We start from the raw sequence: 20,761 nt of genomic DNA, 5'->3' as shown, positions 1-20,761 counted from the left end.
AATCTAATAAATGCTAAATTTTACATCTTGGAGCAAGGGTAAAAAAAGAAAGTGAAAATTTTGTGTTTCTGAATTTTGCAAATATTACAATTAAATTTTTATCATGAAATAATTTATGAAAATAGCATGGTGTAGGATATAAGACATAAAACATTGGAATATAATTCTACTAACTGGAATTTTCATTTGTTTAAATATAAATTGGTCTAAATTTTTTTAGTCATACCACACAATTTTTTTTATAGTTTTTCCATATGAATGAAACAAATTATATTTAACTTTAAATGGAGCTTAACAGAAATGAAAGGCACAGCATTTAGAAACCATTAATGTGTACCACAGTTTAAAAAATATAATAATCCGATATAGAAAAAATAACAATAGAAAAGACAGTGGGAATATGTTAAATACTTATAAGAATGTCTGAAAGTAAATAAAAAAAATATCTTTTCTAAAAAATGAAGATGATAGTTGCAGTAAACAAAGAAAAACAATCTGCATTCATTATTTCAAATAATCATATATTTCCACTCATATAAAAATATTTATAAATACAGAAAGCGTGTGTTTCATGTAAATTTGACAACTACTGATTTTAAGGATATGCAGTTCCTTCAACACCAGCTGACCATATCTGAGAATGATAAACAGAACTGAAGAATTATAACTGATATGCAGATTAGGGTGAAACAAGAAACAAATATACATAAGTAGGATATGTCATTTCAATTCAATTCACATAACAGCACAAAATCCAAGTTCACAGGAAAAAAAACATGTAAAACTACTTATCCAAAATTCTAAATAAACAATTACATTACACTTAACGTTTGAAATGACATTTCACTTTTCACATGAACTACTTTAGCAAAGTATCCGAATTAATACATGTAAAATGGTTTCAAGTAAAAAAAAAAGAAAAGATAAAAAAAAAAAAAAAGAAACCCACACTTTTTGCTTTCGAACTCTTGTAAATAGTGGGGGCACAGGTGTCAATTTCATTCTGAAACTCAGCGCAAGTTTCTTGGGCTAAAACTTCAAACGTTACAGAAATTGAGTCCTTGCTCCATTAACGATGTTACAAAACCTAAGTACAGAACTATTTACATATATGCATTTATAAACAAATTTGAAACTAGGTTTCTCTGAAAATATCTACAGCTATACATAACGGCAGTGTTGTAGCAAATCGCCAACCATTTATCGCCTTTTGGTTATACAATATTAAAATAACCGACCAGCAGCAAATAATAATTCAATTAATTTTTTGGATGACTCCTATGTGATCAATAGAATTTTCTATATTTTTGGGGAGGAATGTCAATATTTATGGATTCATTCCCAAAAATTAACCTTAACCTCTTAATTCCTTGCTTCACAGGGGAGCTCTTTGGTGATCCATCAGAGGAAAGTTCAGAAGATGGAAAAAGATTTCTAGCACCAATATCACTGGGAGTTATTTCATTAACTACAGAATGTTCTTGAAGTCTCAAATTATTTTTTCTACTACTATGAGATTTTCGGTGGCAAGATTTCTTTTTATGTTTCCTTTTTTTCTTTTTCTTCCTTTTTTTATGTTTCCTACTGGAAACATATATGTTTTCTTGATGAACTGGAAGAATTTCATAGAATGGTTTTTCAGTTCTATGAGAATTAATATAAAGGCCATGTTTATATTTTTGTAATGACTCTTCTGATGGATGGTTTCGCCTTACTCTGATAATTAGTTTTAAACATCCACGAGGAGAAGAACTATTTAAACTTTCAGACCTTCTATGCCTTCCACTTTCATATTTTGCCTTACACTTTCGTTTGGTCCACGGTTTCAGTTCTGTGGACGGAATAGTTTCATACAAATCCTGGGAAACAAAAGTTTTATTATTAATATTAAGATCTTGCTTACCAATCTCTAATTTTGATGTTAATGCTGCTAATGAATTCTTTAAAGAGTTGGTAAATTCTCTTGAACTTGATGGATGTGCTTGTTCTGAAGGCTGAAGCATTATATCCTGTTTCCTGTGTATATTTCCACTAACACAAGTACTTAAGGCATTTAAGGTTTTTGCTTGAAGTCTTGTGGTTCTCTTATTTTCAAGAGAATCGCTATTTATCACAGACTGATCTAGGATTTCATTTTTCACACAACGACGAACAAGAATATGCTGTTTACTTTTTTCATGTAATGGTAAAATTTCATCCTTATGTTCAAGAGGTGGAGGGTCTCTATATCTAGTCCTGTGCCTTTCTTTTGCATATTGTTTTCGTATGTCTTCTACTTTGCTAATATCACAGTGGAAATTCGGTATGCTAATCTTCACTAATGCTGTTCTATTACTACTGTTTTCTAATTGTTTACAAGACACAAGTGGACTTTCCACATCATGTTTTATATCTTCGTGCATATCATTTTTTTTTTCACTTTTAAGACCAGTATACTCACAAACATTTCTAACATAATCACTACTTTTATACCCAGCATCTAATACAGTACACTTGTTTCTGTCAATGAAATCAGTGAAGTTACTTTCCACCAGCACAGAACTATTTTCAAACTGTACATTTTCAGCAGCATTTTTATTATCTGTAACTATTCTAGTATCAGCATTTTCAACATCATCTATATTTTTCCATTTAGCCAATTCACCAATACCTCGGTATTCCAGATATTGGTCACCTTTACATTTAAGATATTCACTAGTTTCCATATATTCGGGTAATTTTCTAGCATCCAAGTATCCTGGAAACTCCATAATGTTTCCAAATTCATAGCTCTCTTTAGCAACATTATATTCAGAATATTTTCCATCATCTTGATAATTAGCATCTTTACTATAATCCTCACTGATATCACTGTTATCTATGTGTCTAATATTTCCCTTTAGACCTGTAAATTCAGAAATTTTATTAGTAAAGCTGAATTCTCCCATAACTTTCCATTCTTTCTCTTTCACTGAATAATTATCACATTCATTTACCACTTCTCCAGCTTCACTGTATTTATCCTCTATTCTATTTGCAATTTCACCATCCACTTCCAAATTTATATATTCACTATTTTTTGCTTTAAACAATTCAATAATGTTTTCAGCATCTATATCTTTAACATTATCTTTTATAACTGTATAACTAGGATCTTCTCTAATATTTCCATAATTGGTATCATATTTGATATCTCTGATCTTAGGATCTTTGATATCCTTCCACTTGGCACCTTCTTCAATAGCTTTATGTTTATCATCCTCATCAATATCACTATTCTCAGCATCACTGATATCGCTATATTTATTTTCTTGGATACCGGACTTTGCAGCTTCTGCGATATCACAACATTCTTTGATATCTCTAAGCTCAGCATCTCTGAAGCACAGCATCTTTGAAGCATTAATATTCTCTATGTTATCATTACATTTATCAAAACTTTTGATACTTTCTAGTTTAAAAACTTCTTCCACATATTTACATTCAGTAGCAGCTTTACTACTAGAGCATTTAAAATCACTACTAAAACTTTTGAATATAAAACTTTCACTATAATTTTTATCAACTGTAATACCCTTACCCATGATACCCTCTGTTCTAACATCACTGTTAGACCTTTTGATACTATCTTTATATTCAAGATAATCAACAGTTTTACATTCAGCATCCTCTTCAAAATACTTTGTTTCAATGCCTAATGTAGTATTTTTGGATTCCGCTTCTACTGTAATATTTTTGGATTCCACTTCTACTGCAATATTTTTGGATTCCGCTTCTACTGCAATATTTTTGGATTCCGCTTCTACTGCAATATTTTTGGATTCCGCTTCTACTGTAATATTTTTGGATTCCACTTCTACCATATTTGTGGATTCCACTTCTACCATAATATTTTTGGACTCAACTTCTACTGTAATATTTTTAGCTTCATCATCTACAGTGATATCCTTTGATTCAGTACATGTATCATTTTTAGAATCAGAATCTGCTGTAATATTTTTGCTTCCAAAAGATTCCAGGCTGCTTTCGCATCCATCATTTTCATTAAGAATTATGCAACCTTCATCTGAAACAACATCTGTTACTTTAACATTTTTACTAATATCTTGATGTTCTGCCTCCATTTTTAAAAAATTCTTATTTTCAGCTTCTGGTTTAATCTCTTCAAATTCAGTATTTTCTTCAGAAATTTCTTCCACAACACAGGATGGCAAATTATGAACTCTGAGGCCATTTTTTAAATGAGCGGCTTTACGAGTTCCAATATTACTTTCTTCCAGAACTGGTTTTACATCCGATTTTATTTTCCCTCTTCCTGTTGCATTTGTTGTCACCTGCTGTTTTTTCGATGTACGGACTCTTCCATTCTCATCACTCATTTTTTTCCCTGAAACAAGATAATAATATTAATTCAAATATGGCAGTTTACTACTTAGAATAGAGCAAAATGTAACAATTCTATTGCATTTATAAGAATATAAGCATAAATATTACTTATTCAGATATGCCAAAAAAGTAATTAATACTGACCCATATCTGACATGAATTTATAAACATGCACAGCCAGAGTTGTGAACATTAAAATCACCAAGGAAAATTACCTCACTGTTAGGAAAGTTGGGATGGAGAAAGTCAAGTTTCAAAGAGAGGAAGCCAAAGAGTTCCGAGTGATTAGTGGAGAAGGGAAAACATAGAGGCAACAGATGAATTTGACAGAATGTGGTAGAGAGATTTTAAACCAGAGAAGATCAAAAAGAGGAGATTCCAAATTACTAAGTCTCTGACAGGGAATACCAGAATGGACATATGCAAAAATACCACCTTTGATGTGAAAGGAATCATACAGTAAATAGTTCAGACAACTGAGATGAGCAGTGGTTGAATCAACCGATAACTGGTATTCTCTCAGAAAAAATACATGGGGTTTGGCAGACAGTAAGTGGAAATGAATCTCATCACTGAGATTAAAACTGAGACTGCGTACATTTATGAAATGAATGAGGAAGTGTTTGGGAGGTTTAGATCTTTTCAGAGATAAGTTTGTTCTATTGGTTTGACAATTCATAGTGTATTCAGTAGTAAGAAAAGATCGGGTGAGGAGAAAATGCTGTATGAAGAAATTAAATTTTTGGATATGGCATACACATGGTAAGAATATATCCAGCTCCTTGACATAACATAGTCCCAACAATGCCCCCCCCCCACAGAAATCCTACTCAGACTTCCTCCAGTCACTATCTGGCAGAGTAGAGGCAGCGAAATTATACACTAGCTCAGTGCTTCTCAAGCTTTTTTGGATCACTGCCCCCCACCCCCTAAAAAAAAAGCCCTCGCCAGGGCTTTTTTTCAGCCCACCAATATAAAGTGCAGCTAAATAACTGAAATGAATATTTGTCTGTTTGCCTCCAAAAACATAAATGCAGCCTTGCATCTATGCGTGTGAATTATAAAGAAAACTATTTACTGCACTTTATTCCTTCTTCATAAAAATTAAAACTACATAAATAAAGTCAGTTATAGTCACTTAAATTAAGTCATAAAAATTAAAGTTAATTACATAAATAAGTCATGATATTAATAGAAATAGTTAATTATATTTTAATATTTAATGCGATGGATGAGCTTGGTGGAGATTTATTAGCTTATCAATATTAGGTTTAATATCTGTAAGGAGAAGTCGCAAATTGACATGTTTAACAACATCTAGACAATTTCTTTGTTTTGTTAGCAATTGAGATACAGCACTGAAACCGGTTTCGACTAGATATGATGTTGGAAAAAAAAAATAAGTAATTTTTTTTACAATTCCCCACAATGCAGGATAATGGTCAGGGATTTTCTTTTGTAACCAAAATTCCTGATATGAATTTTGAAATTTTGGCTTCAGTTCAACTTCATTTTGTAACTCAATCAATTCTTCTTCTACAAAACGTTCACCATCGCCATTATTTAAAAAAGGATTTATAACCCAATCTGGAATTTTCAAATTAAGGAGATCTTCAAACCTTTTCTGCATATCTCTATGCAACATTTCTAGATGATTACAAAAAGTTAGTAGAGTTTCATCAGCTATTTTTTCTTTTTTCTCTATTTCCAACAGATTTGGAAATTGATACAATTCACGTCGTCCTACGTTGCGCATAAAAAGCTTTAATTTTGAAATAAATGCTGAAATTTGAGTTTTCGCCTTAATAAGAGTTACATCTTGTCCTTGTAAATGTAAGTTCATTGAGTTGAATCTAGTAAATAAACCTGCAAGATAAGCAATATCAGTTTTCATTTTCTTGAGGTCATTACTAAGGTCATTGTTCCTATCTTCAAAAAAACTCGACAACAGTATCAAAGAGTTCATAAAATCTGTCGAGACAGTTGTCTTTTGACAGCCACCGAACCTTGGAGTGAAATAGCAATCGTTCAAAATCTTCACTGTTTTGATCACAAAGCTTTTGAAATATACGATCATTCAAAGAATGTGTTTTAATTTTGTTTATAGCAGTAATAACAGTTTGTAGAGATTGTGCAGTTGATCACCAAGTTTTTTCGCAACTAAATGGTGAGTAATAATAATACTTGGCACAGCATTTTTTAAATAAGCCATAAAACCCTTGTAACGGCCAATCATTGATGGTGCTCCATCCGTCCCCTGTAGCCCCCTTCATGCCTATCACCACCCTGTTTCCCCCTTTCATGCCTAATGCCCCCAGGGGCGATATTGCCCATTTTGAGAAGCACTGCACTAGCTGACACGGAAGCCCCCTAGAGAGTTACCAATATGTTCGGTCTGATGGACTATCTAGTAGCTGGCCTGCAAACACTGTTTTAGAGCTGTACCCTTGAAATGTATGGAAGATTCGATCTCACCATGATGTCCATCATAACCTCAAAACACATCAATCATATTGCATGATGGAGAAGATGGGACGGTTTCCAAAGCATTGCTCTGGAGACTAAACACGCGTTCTACCACTTCATGCCTCCACTAAGCAAAGTGGTAGTATTGCACCAGTTGATGAGTCATCGACCACCCAGTATTGCCTAGTAACACAGAGGGATCGCATTCTCTGTGTGGTATGGGGGCCACACCTCAACCCATGCTTACTTTGATTTGCACCTGGGTGGTCGTGAAGGTGCAAACAGATGATTTGGCTGGCACAGACTGACAGGACTTTGCCAAATTTAGGACCACTGGACTCGAGTGTCACATGAAGTGGAAGAGAAATTGTTGAAGTTAAACATAAGAAATGCAAATGGGATGGTGGGATCTATCCAATTACAGGCAGTTCTCGCTTTACAAGTTTTCGCTTTACGAGTTCCCGGGTTGATGAGTTCCCCCCCCCCCCCCAAGTATCAAGTATCAACAAAATCGAAAATATGACCATTGATTGCAAAAAATGAATGCTAAACATTCATAAATACCACATTCCAAACCACGTGTGTAGCTATACAATACAGTGTACCCCGCTTTACATTATTAATCAGTTCCAGAGACACCATCGTATCATTAAAATATCATAATGTGAACCATATAACACATTGTGTTTTTTGGTAATTCGTTTCAAGATCTCGGAAGTTGATATTTTCGCTGTATAACTAAGCTATTTATCTCTCTAAAACATCATTTTTAAGGTCACGAGCATGACCTTAAGGCCATATAAAAGGTCGTGAGCATGGTTTGTAAATTGTATTAGTTACCAATTCAAATCATTAAAATGCATTACACTTTCATCATTATCATATGTTCTGTTATAAGAATCAATTTTAATCGCCTTCGTGATATTTTTCTAAATCACATTTCTGGAGGTCACGACCATAAAATAATCAAAACAATTTGCACTTTCCGGTTTATTGGGCTTTTCTGTTACTGCAAGCAATTATAAATGGGTAGTAAACTCGATGTTACTGCATTTGCGAAAATACCGATAGCTGGAATCGTGTGGTTTTTTATGTTATTATGGTGAAATGTGTTTCCCCTTTACTGGAATCTTCAATCGTATAAAAAAACATAAATAAATTTTCGGACTCTTGTCTTCATTCCTTTTTTTTTTTTTTAAGCTTTATAAACTTGTTACTCCACGTGAATCGTGTAAGTTGCAATTTGTGTGTGCCATTAAAAAATGCTTATTTCTCTATTATTATAATTTGCTTGATTTTACAGGCTACGTTTGCATTTCTTTCGATAAATAAATCATTGTTTAAACAAACTAATTAGCTAACTAATTACATTGTTGGGAATATAACCCCTATTTTTAACCTTATGTATATGGGAAATAAATTCCTGCTTTAAGAGTTTTCACTTTATGAGCGTAAGCTAGGAACGAATTAACTCGTAAAGTCGAGAACTACCTGTATATTAAGTAAGGCAATAAAGGAAGTAAGCAAACCCTTAGCCATAATTATGAGATCACATTTGGATTCAAGGGGACATCTCTGCGGACTGGAGATGTGCAAATGTGTCCCCAATTCACCAAGGGAGATCAAAGGGTGACATGAATAATTACAGGCCTGTCAGCTTAACTTCCGTTCCAGGAAAAATAATGGGGTCACTGGTAAAAGATGTGATGCAGGATCATCTAGACAAGGCTGCAATTACACTTGAGACATAGCATGGATTTGTTAAGGAGAAATCTTGTCTGAACAATTTGATTGGATTCTACCATGTGATCACAAAGGAACTGGATGCAAAAAATAATTTTCATATCGTATATTTGGATTTCAGACAAGCTTTTGATACTCTTGCAGATAAAAGAATGCATATGAATTGGAGCAGTTTGGCATTAAGGCAAGTTACTGCTATGGATAAAAGGATGGTTGAATAGGAGAAGACAGTTGTTATCAATGGACACTGCTCTTTGTTGTGAACTAATGTTATTAATGGAGTCCTCAAGGTTTAGTGCTGGGCCCATTGTTGTTTTCTGTATTTATTAATGGACAGGATCTAGAAATTAGTGGACTGTGACAGGATCTAGAAATTAGGCAGATGGGCAGAGAAATTACAATTGAAATTTAACTTTGACAAATACAAAGTACTACATGTGGGTAGCATTAACCCCAGCATTAACCCGTACCAACTGTGTGATACTCAGGGTAGTGGAATATGAAAAAGATCTGGTGGTAATTGTGCAATCAGATATGAATTCTCTGAGCAGTGCAGACAGACAGGCTGCCAGGATAGCTCATGAGGTTTTGTCAATGATATACAGGGATTTTGCTAGCAAGGATAAGGAAGTGACTATCCCATCGAATAAGGCAATGGTCAAGCCACATCTTGTACTGCATATAGGTCTGGAGGCCTCATTTTAGGAAGTATATAGAGGTGCTGGAATGGGTTCAGAGAAGGCCAACGAGATTGGTGAGGGGAACAAAGGAGTGCTCTTACCACAAAAGGCATCATCTGGAAACTAGGCACCTGCAAGGCAATCTGACTGAGGTGTTCAGGGCTTTGAATGGATTGGGCAAGTTCAATGAAGATGCAAGTTCATTGGGCAAGTTCTTGCTCTTGCTCAAACTATGCACATGTGGCGCATAAATTAAAATCGAGGAAGGATGGTTGCAGAATAGATGTGCAGAAGTTTGCCTTTAGCCAGATAGTGGGTGTTTGCTGGAACAAATTTCAATCTGTTGTTGAAGTGGATAGGTGAAATAGGAAGTTTTTTGGCTGATGCTGTATATGCTTGCTTTCTTGCATCATTTGCCACTACTAATACTGGTATCACACACATACACAACTTATAATTTGAGTAATTTATAATTTATCTGTATAACACAAAAGTCATTTGAAAAACAGACAAGACAAAATTTACTTTAAGCATCACTGTCTTTTAATGTAATTACTATGACCCATGCCTCCTGTACTGATTCATGAGTAATGCATTACAGTAACATGCTGTATATGATGACATCAAGAGACTGCACTTGTTGGTTCTTTCTACATATCTTCCTCCTCCATAAAAATTGAATCCTCCATAAAAATTGTAAGTCTAAGTTACACTTCTCCATTGGTGAAGCATTACTTATTCGAAGTAGTGCAATATGGCAACTCATTGTGAAGGTATTCACAATATGAGATATAACTTAAACGATGCCACCTTTGCAAAAATTTTGCTAATTCAGAATTTAGCTGTATACTAATATGATGCATTTGCACTAACTTGTACATAGTCTAATTCTCTTGCAGCCTGAGGCTTAAGCTCTTAATGCATCTTAGTTTTAATTTATCTTATACACCATCAGGCATCTCTCATATTGTGGAGTTATACTTCATAACTGTTTTGGCATCATTACATCACTAGAGTATCTACCCACCCACCGAAGAAGGGCCAAATAGCCCTGAAACGGCACCAGGGGGAGCCTGATGATGTCCGGAGTTTCCAAGAATAGCATTAGCATTAGTAGAGGGTATATGATGCACGAAAGCAAGCTTATGCAGCATCAGCCAAAAAAAAAAAAAATTCCAGTTCACCCCTCCGTTTGTTCGAAATACCTGTCCAGCTGAGCCTTAAATTTATTTAGGCTATCAACTTCCACAACAAAGGATGGAAGTCTGTTCCACCAACCAACTAACAATAGGTAACAACAGCCTTCTCCACTGGGGAAGCATTGCCTTTTTTTTTTTTTTTTTTTTTTTTTGATTTGATAGTTGTTGGCGCATCGGCTTCTGTGGCCATATTGCACCTCCCAAGGTTTTTGCAGTACTTTGATCCAAGCCCGAGGCGGGAATCGAACCCGCGACCTTTGGGTTGCCGGGCAGGTACTTTACCCACTCGGCTAGCCCGGTCGGCAAGCATTGCCTATTCGAGGAGTTTATGAGTGGTGTGAGTTGAAGGAGTTACTGTCCCTTTCATTCTTCTACACCATTTCTTTTTCTCTTCCACTCCTACTATTACTTTCCCTCTACCTTTTTGCTTTTCTAAGTCTAATAGGGACAAATGGATAGTCGAGTTATTATCCCACACAAATACAAAATAGCCAGAAACGGTGCTGCCTGGGTGGTGGTATCCACTGAGAATAAGTAACAATAGCCTTCTCAGTTGGTGAAGCATAACTTATTCAGAGAAGTGCAATATCATGACAACTCGTTGTGAAGGTATTCATAATATGAGATATAACTTAAACGATGCCGCATTTGCAAAAATTTTGCTAATTCAGAGTTTAGCTGTGTACTAATATGATGCATTTGCACTAACTTGTATGTAGGAAATGAAAGAAAGATTCTTTATATATATATATATGTCAGAACATCAATCAACCACTCAATGCTATGATGTTATCATCAGTCATGCTCATATGTCAATTAATATACCTTTTGGCTTCTACTGCCGCTACCAATAACATGCACTGTCTTTTTACCAAGAATGCAGGGAGAAACTGTGGTAGTGGAAAACCATTTTGTCAGATAAGTTTCTAGTGATTCTCACCAGCAGTGCTGTCTTAATATTAGCAGAAGTCATACTCTATGAGCATTACATATGCAGAGAGTATACTGTGCTTATTAATTGAATTCCAGAGGATATATGGCATATACTCATGTATATATATACACCTAATTCTGTTTTTACACGATAGATACGTTCCTGAAAAATACGTGTAAAAAAAATTCGTGTAAAAAAAGACATTGTATTTATGGAAGAAAAGAAGATTGGTTCCGGATCTAAAAAAATCAGTAAAAATAATTAAAAAAAAAAAAACACATAAAAATATTCGTTTTAAGCTTATTATTTTATTTAAACAAAATACACATGTAATAATATGTAATTAAAATGTATTCAAATAAATTTGTATGCATATGAAATGAAAAAAAATCCTTCATGAACAAAAAAAATCTGTTTTACACATAACAAGATTTTATTCATTTTCACTTTCTGATAATAAACGGCACATATGTTTGCATACGACTGGAATATCACTGCCATCACTAGAAATGTTGTGGACATCGTCTTCTTCCTCTATTAATGAAATTCTTTCTGTGATCTCTTGAGCAAAATCAGCACGAGTCTCCTCTGGTGCTGATGTTTCACCGGTTTTACGAACGAATTCAGTTATTAATCGTTGTGTTCGTGTTTTGGTTAGGCCGTTATATAATTCTCTGTAAGAGGCTGTCAACAACTTCAGTTCACTTTTAAACTTCCCAGCGCGTTCCTCATTAGGGTCATTTTTGACAAAATGATTACCTAATTTTCTGGCCAGTTCCAGACCATCTTTTATTAAATCTGCATTTAGAACAGGATCATTTTCTTCATTATCACTACGTTCTGTGGGATAAGGAGTCCCAAGGACAACCTCTAATATTTCATCTTCGCTTAGGGCTTTGTCGGTTAACAATTCATCAATATCTTCAAACGATAGATCATCGAATCCTTCTCCACCAATTTTGTGTGCCATTGTAATAATGTTGGGAAATTCGGTCGTATTAGGGATGATGGGATCTTTGATTTTTGCACACTGTCGCCAAACCGCTTTCCAACACGCATTTAAAGTTGCTGGTTTTAATTCAATTAACGCTAATCCAACTTGATTGATACAATCCATAATTGAGAATTTCTTCCACACATCAATGATTGTTAGTGTTTCATCATTCAGTTTGTCCAAAACGTGTTGGAATGTTCGTTTTACGTAGTATGTTTTAATTGTCGCAATTATACCTTGGTCTAGCGGTTGTATCAAAGATGTAGTATTAGGTGGCAGAAATAAAATTTGTACGTTTGGGTGTTCCAAGACAGGATGGCCGGGTGCATTGTCAAGAATCAGAAGAACTTTAAATTCGAGACCTTTCAAATTCATATAACGTCTGACTTCTGGGACGAAACATTTGTTGAACCATTCTGTAAAAATAGTAGTGGTCACCCAGGCCTTCTTGTTTGCCATCCAGTGAACAGGCAGTTTATTGATATCTACACCTTTCATTGAACGTGGGTTTAGGGCTCGATTTACCAGCAGTGGTTTCAACATACGATCTCCTGAAGCGTTGGAGGAAAATAATAAGGTCACGCGATCCTTAGCTACCTTAAAAAAGCAGTTTTCTGCGATTTGGCTACATACGTTCTGTTGCATTCGTTTCCAGAAGAAACCAGTTTCATCTGCATTCCACACTTGATCAGGAGTGTATCCTCCATCTTCAATAATTTTTGCAAGTTCCTGCGGGAATACTTTAGCAGCCGATTCATCTGCAGATGCAGTTTCACCTTTAATTTTTATATTATGAAGAGCATTCCTTTTAAGAAACCCTGTCATCCAACCTGTACTCGCAGAAAATTCATACTTTCTGTTTAACTGAGATGAAATGCTTGGCTCCTTTTCTTTAATCTGTCTGTAAATTCTTAGTGCTGTTTGCTTGATGGAATTTCCATCTACTGGTACTCTTTTTTGTGACTGATCTTCTATCCATATTACCAGAGCCCTTTCCATTTTTTCCTTGACAATATCTCTTGTATATGATGATGATGAATTAACACTTACTTTTGTTCCAGAACATACCGACTTCCTAATTGCAGCTTCATTTTTCTTAATAGTTCTTACGGTAGCTTCATGTACACCAAAATGCTTTCCTACAGACGTAGCCCCTTGTCCAGTTGCAAGACGATCTAAAATTTGAATTTTAAGTTCCAAAGAAATCGCTTTCCTTTTCATTTTGGTAATAGGCGAATTATTCGACATTATATAAGGGCTACCGAAAAATATCTCAGTTATAATTAATAAAAAAAAGGTATGAAAAATTTGTAAACTTACAATTTATTGACTATTGGCAAAATTAATAAATTTATATGTGCACAAAATTCACTAAAGATTCTTTCACTTTGAAATAGAGCTTACTACTACATGTCTTCCGAAGGTACAATGCACGAATACCGTAAATGTGCACCAAATTCAATAAAAACGTTGATGATTCATAGATACCTAGACGTACACATTGGTAAGCAAAAGCACGCGTTTCAAAACGCACACACTAGCTGTTATCCAATCTATTGGCGCGTGTAATATAGAAATGATACTAATATGCCACAAATAAAAAAAAATTCTTACAATTTAGGCAAAAAAAATTCATAGAAATCGTGTTAAATCAAAATGACTCATGTAAAAAGAGAATGAAATATTTATTTTGAATTCGTGTTAAATCAAATTCGTGTAAAAAAAGTTCGTGCAAAAACAGAATTAGGTGTATATATACAGTATATACAGGAACTCCCCGACTTACGTAATGGTTGCATTCCGCGGAATGCTACGTAAGTTGGGGAATTTCCCCCATGCTTGTGCAGTGCACACAACTATGCTCACTGAATTGATTGAATCAAAAAAGAAATGTTCGACAAACATGTAAATAGAATTATTTATTGTATTTATTCATTTTTTTTACTTCATGCACAGGAAAAATTACAAAAGTATGCAATTTAAAAAAAATTTCAAAATTATAAAAAAAGAGACGACACAGGCATAATGTCAGTAAGTTTTATCTCTCAAGTATCTTTGCCAGAATCGACGTCTTCAGCTGATAAGTACGCCGCTGCGGAAGTTGAGGGCTGTGGAGATTTAGAAGGGGTCGGCCGTTCAACCTTACGAAAGAACATATTAATGGATGACTGGATGGTGGCTTTTTTATTTTCATCGTAGATTTCTTTGTAGCAAGCAAGCATATCATTCGCCCCTCTGTTTACTTTTAAGAATCGTTCGCTGTCAGGATCCATCTTCTCAAACCTTGCTATTACCGAAATGCCACTGCCATCTCTCTGGTGATGAGCAGCTGATTCATCTTGAGCTTCATCAGCATTCTTCTTTCCCTATTGCTGCCTGCAAGTCAATATTTTATTCGGTAGATAATTCCTTCTCTTCTTTCTCTATTAATTCCTCCACGTCTTTGGCATCAACCTCCAACTGAAGTAGTTCTGAAACCTTTACAATCTTATCTGTAACCTCTTCATGTGATTCGTCTTTTTCAAATTCTTCGAAGCCTATTACGTGCCATGGGCACATTTTCTTCCATGCGCCATTTAAACAACTTTTAGTAATTTCCACCCAGGCCTTATTAATGTTTAAGATGGCGTGGTAAATATTGTAAGATTTCCAAAAGTCTCAACGTAAAATTTTTCTCACTATGTTGTGCGTAAATAGTGTGCTTTTAAATTCAAAATAACACCCTCATCCACAGGTTGAATGAGTGAAGTCATGTTTGGAGGTAGAAATATGACTCTCACATTTGAATTGAAATCATCTCAATGAGTAGGATGTCCAGGAACATTATCTGATAGAAGCAATATCATGAAAGGAACGTCGTTGTCTTTACAAGATTTTTCAACCTGGGGAATGAAGCAGCATTTAACCCAATCCTTAAAGAGAGATACTGTTATCCATGCTCTCTGGTTCGATCGGAAATGCATGGGTAGGGTGGTTTTATTGATGCCCTTAAATGCACGAGGATTTCCAGAATGGTACACAAGCAGTGGTTTTAATCTGTAATCTCCCACTGCATTAGCCTCAAGCAAGAGTGTGGCCATATATTTTTAAGCTTTGAAACCTGGCATTGTCTTTTCCTCTTTGGCAATGTATGTTCAATCTGGCATTTTTTTCCAATACAGAGCAGTTTTGTCAACGTTAAAAATTTTCTGCATTAAATAGCCACCTTCATCAATAATTTTTTCTAACACATCACAAAATTTCTCTGCAGAATCGGCACTGGCGATTTCACCGCATACTTTAACGTTGTGGAAACCAGCGCAATGCTTGAATCTATAGACCACTCGTTGCTTGCCATGAACTTGGGTTGGGGTTCGCCGTACTTATCATATCTTTATAAATACTTGTTGCTTTTGCTTGAATGGTCATTAGACTCAGGGGCACTCACTTCTGAATCTGATTTTCCATTCATATTATTAACAGCTGTTCCATCTTCGATATAGCACTTGAACACTGTTTTGTGATCGCTGTTGATCTTAAGTGCGTTGATCCTTTGACATGTTCTTTTATACACGCACTGTCCTTTAAAATAGTATTCATTGTTAAAGCAGAGAGACCTAATTCCCTTGCAATAGATGACAAACTTTGTCCTGCATTGTATTTCTTAATCATTTTCATTTCTAAATCAATTTTGTTTTGTTTCCTGCCACTACAATCATTACCATCATTACCATCACTTTCCATTGGTCCCTTTCCCTTCATCATTGTAATAAGTAAATAGGAACGAAGAGAAGTTTCTGAAAATTTGTTTTTTATATGATTGAAGAATTCAGTGAAGGGGAACTCATTTCACCATAACAGTGTAAAAACCCACACAATTGCAATTATCGGTATTATTGCAAATGCAATAAGATCGAGTTTACTACCTGTTTATAATTAGATGCATTAACAGTTTGTTTGTTTGTTTGTTTTAGGGTTTTATGGCACATTAGCATCTAAGGCTATAATGCGCCAAGTCAAAAGGATGTAGAATATAAAACTATAAAATTAAAATTATTTGTATATTATTGAAAAATAATATACGATATAAAACGTTCATATAGCATAAAACGATAAAAATATTTTAGATAGAATTATTTAGATTAATAAGTTGTAAAAACTTAAAAATAGCTGACACGTTGTCATTGTCCGATAAAACCTGTCTGAGTGTATAAGGTTCAGACAGATGGCTAAAACATAAACGGCGGTCATTATAAAAGGACGGGCATTCAATTAAAATATGACGGACTGTTAAAATGGTGTCACAATTTCTACACATAGGACGATCGTCTGCCCTCAGCAAATAGCAGTGTGTCAAGTGACAATGTCCTATGCGGAGTCGAGATAGAACAACTTCCTCTTTTCAGTTCCTGCGCAAACTAGACTGCCAATGTTCAATTACAGGCTTAATCTCATATAACTTGTTTGTAATCTGTCCATGCCATGAGCGTTGCCATTGGGATACCAGTTTCTTTCGAATTACCGGCCTGTAGTCTGTATAGGGGACTAACAGGCAAGAGTTAAATAGGTTTGCTGATTTGGCTGCAGTGTCTGCCAAATCATTTCCTGAGATCCCAATGTGGCCTGGGATCCAGCAGAAACGAACATCAAATCTGAATTGTGCAAGAAAATGCAGCTTCTGCTGTATCCGGGTCAGGACAGGATGAGGGTTGAACCTCATCGATGATAAAGCCTGCAATGAACTCAGAGAATCGGTATATATAATATATTTTTTGTGGTGGGTGGTTCGTATACGATCTAAGGCTAGCTCAACCGCATGCAGCTCTGCAGTGAACACACTGCATTCGTTGGAGATCTGCTCAGATACCGTGGTATCTGGGAAAACAGCTGCAGATCCGACAGACATTTCTGACCTCGAGCCATCTGTGTAGATGGGCAAGAAGTCAGCATGTTCAGAGCGATCAACTAAAAAGAGCTGCAGGTAGATGGTGGACGAAGTATTGTCCTTTCTCCAATTGTTAAGGGAGAAGTTGCAGTTTGGGACACGAGCATGCCAGGGTGGAAATGGTTGCCCTGGTGATGGGGCAACATTGTCTAATGTGATGTTCAAATCATTGAGTAGCCTTTGGATATGAATACCGAATGGTTGATTGGCAGTCTGGCGAATGTTGTACAGATTTTCCCAACGTGGCTCAAAAACGGGTGTCCACGTCGGATGGTCTGGCAGGGATTTCAGTTTCAAAGCATACTGTAGAGACAACTGTTTCCTGCGAAGCGATAACGAGGGCTCATTCGCTTTGACATAGAGGCTATGAACAGGAGAAGTTCGAAATGCTCCAGTGGCAGTACGGATCGCCTGATGGTGGATGGGATCCAGCCATCGGAGTATGCTGAGTCTAGAGGATGCGTATACCTGGCACCCATAATCTAACTTAGATTGTACGAGTGCACGATAGAGGCGCAAAAGGGTACATCGGTCAGCGCCCCAAGAATGTAAGGAGATTGCACGTAGGATATTCAAACCTCTCGTGCACTTCGCACGTAGTTGACGGATGTGTTCTAGAAAGGTCAGCTTTTTATCAAATATAAGCCCCAAAAATCTAGTCTCAGGTACTACTGGGATAGCATTTTGTCCAAGCCTCAGTTCAGGTTCAGGGTGAAGATTGCATTTTCTGCAAAAATGCATGCAAACAGTCTTTTGTGCAGAAAACCTGAACCCGTTATTCGTTGCCCACGAGTTCAAATGGTCAATTGCAGTTGCCTCTCAATTACCCTCATGTTGCAGGAATGACAGAATATGCTAAAATCGTCAACATAGAGGGCACAGTTTATAGCTGGAGGAAGTTGTTCTGTGATGGAATTCACTTTAATGGGAAAAAGCGTAACACTTAAAACGGATCCTTGAGGTACTCCCTCCTCTTGTCTAAAAGAGCGAGAGAGAGTAGATCCTACACGGACTTGGAAAGAACGGTGACATAAACAGTTTTTAATAAAATTGGGGAGATTACCTCTAAGGCCGATACTGTAGAGGTCTTTTAAAATTCCAAATCTCCAAGTTGTGTCATACGCTTTTTCCATATCGAAGAACACTGACACCAGGTGTTCTCGTTTTAAAAAGGCATCTCGAATGGAAGCTTCGAGCCTGATTAAATGGTCCAAAGTTGACCTATTCCTACGGAAGCCACACTGAAATCTGGAGAGGAACCCATTAGACTCCAAATACCATATTAGACGGGCATTGACCATTCTCTCCAGAATTTTGCACAGACAGCTAGTCAGAGCAACAGGACGGTAGTTCGTTGGGATTTTAGGATCCTTTCCTGGCTTAGGAAAGGCAAGCACGATTGCCTTATGCCAGGAATCCAGAAACTGCTCTTCTTGAAATATTCTGTTATATAGAAAAAGCAGTTGGTCCATGGATTTTGCAGACAGATGTTGATCATATCATAATGGATAAGATCTGGTCCAGCAGCACTTGCCTTGGTAAGAGTTAGAGCTGTTTCTAACTCTTCCGTGGTAAAAGGCCCGTTATAGGGATGTGACCTTTTAGATTTAAAGTTAATTGGCTGCTTTTCAAATTTCTCTTTCCAGACCAGAAATTCTGGGGAGTAAGCAGATGTTGATGAGATGGAAGAGAAGGTCTCCCCAAGTACATTGGCTATTGCAGTTGGGTCTGCAATAACGCATCCATTATACTCCAGGACCGATGAAGGGTGCGATGTATATTTACCCTTCATTTTCCGGATTTTGTCCCATATAGCTTTACTGCTGGTTGACTGGGTAATGGTGGATGTAAAGCGTACCCACGATTCCTTTTGGCTCTGACGACGAATATATCGTGCTTTTGCGTGCACGTTTGAAGGCTAAGAGATTGGCTGTGGTAGGATATCGTCAAAATATCCCCCAAGCTTTATTTTGTGCCTTTTTTGCTGCTGTGCATTCAGTATTCCACCAAGGTTTTGGAAATGGCGGAAACTGGGTAGATGTTTTCGGAATTGTAGCTGCAGCTGCATGGACAATGCTTTCTGTGATGTACGCCACTGCGCCATTGATAGGCTCCCGACTGACTGTACTGATGTTAAAGTCTACCAGGTGTTGAAAGGTGTTCCAGTCAGCCTGATCAATCTGCCATCGTGGTAACCTAAAAGGTGAACATGGCATCACTTTAAGTAGGCTGGTTATCACAGGGAAGTGATCACTTCCATAAAGATTCTCCTCTACCTCCCAAGTGATTGAAGGAAGGAGAGATGGGGAGCATATAGAGGTCAATAGCAGAGAATGTACGGGTAGGCATGTGAAAAAAGGTGTTAGTTCCGACATTTAGAAGGGATAGGTCATTGTCATTGAGCATATGCTCTATGACACGTCCCCTTCCATTAACGTTTGCACTACCCCACAGGGTGTTATGTCCATTGAAATCGCCCAGGAGTAAGACAGGAGTAGGCAGCTGCACAATGAGATCATCAAGGTCTCTCTGGGAGATATCTGCCCCAGGTGGCAAATAAACTGAGCAGACTATTATTAAGAACCCTACCGTAAGCCGAACTGCTAACGCTTCTATGTTAGTTGTGAGTGCAATAGTTTGATATAGGGTATGGTTGCCTAGAATTATAGCAACACCCCCATGAGCAGGTCCATCCCCAATTCTGTCCTTCCGAATGATAGTAGTGTTCCGAAGCGAAGGGTTTTCATTTGCCTTCAGGTATGTCTCTTGTAAGCAAAAGCAGACTGGCTCATGCTTTTGCAGAAGGGCCTTGATATCATCATTGTTTCGCTTCAATACACGACAGTTCCACTGTAAGAATTTAGCCATTATTTTGGCTTGGTGGGTCCATCAGGCGGCTTCCGAGGTGCTGAGAGCTTACCTTTTTCAGTTTTGGCTTTATCCTTCCTGGGGAAGTACGGACGCTGACCAGTGTCCATTTCCTCCTCAGCAAAGAGCTCCAAAACTGAATCTTCGGGTACCTCCTTCTGCTCGACATCCATCTTTTCTTGGGTACTAGGGGGTACTTCACCTTTCTTATTCTTTTCTTTCGTAATTACTTTTGTTACTTGTGGAGCATTAGGAGGTACCGATATAGGAGTGGCAGCTGATTGGTCTTTCTGTGCAGGTTTTTGAGGACTTAAGAGATAGTGTGTGATGGGAGTGAATGATTCTTTTGGAGGAATGGTCATGTCCGTCTGAGTTCCAATGGAACATCTCCCTGCTACCTTCTGGGCGTAGGTAGGTTTGTTGATGTTGAGAGGTTTCACCGCTTTCCTTGCGTCCTGGTACGATATGTTTAGCTCTGCCTTCAGCCATTGAATTTCTTTTTCTTCTTTCCACCTCTGGCATGCTCGTGAATAGGCTGGATGTTCTCCCTCACAGTTAATGCAGGTGGGTTTTGCGGCTAAACATGCT

At 36.7% G+C, this 20,761-nt stretch overlaps 1 protein-coding gene across 1 annotated transcript in view; it reads right to left on the bottom strand.

The window, feature by feature from the left end:
- Positions 1-950: 950 nt before the first annotated feature.
- The window catches only part of Hmt4-20 (Histone methyltransferase 4-20), a 126,564-nt gene continuing 106,753 nt past the window's right edge, over positions 951-20,761 (bottom strand). Inside the window, exon 9 of the mRNA XM_090383283.1 lies at positions 951-4,366. Within this exon, the coding sequence (XP_090239409.1) occupies positions 1,287-4,366 (3,080 nt within the window). The 3' untranslated portion in view covers positions 951-1,286. The remainder of the gene's footprint in view (positions 4,367-20,761) is intronic.

The sequence above is a fragment of the Mastigoproctus giganteus genome, chromosome 10, assembly GCF_048544385.1.
Source record: "Mastigoproctus giganteus isolate SK-2022 chromosome 10, ASM4854438v1, whole genome shotgun sequence".
Taxonomy (NCBI): domain Eukaryota; kingdom Metazoa; phylum Arthropoda; class Arachnida; order Uropygi; family Thelyphonidae; genus Mastigoproctus; species Mastigoproctus giganteus.
The sequence above is the reverse complement of the archived record's forward strand: the minus strand, read 5'-3'. Positions and strand labels throughout refer to the sequence as shown.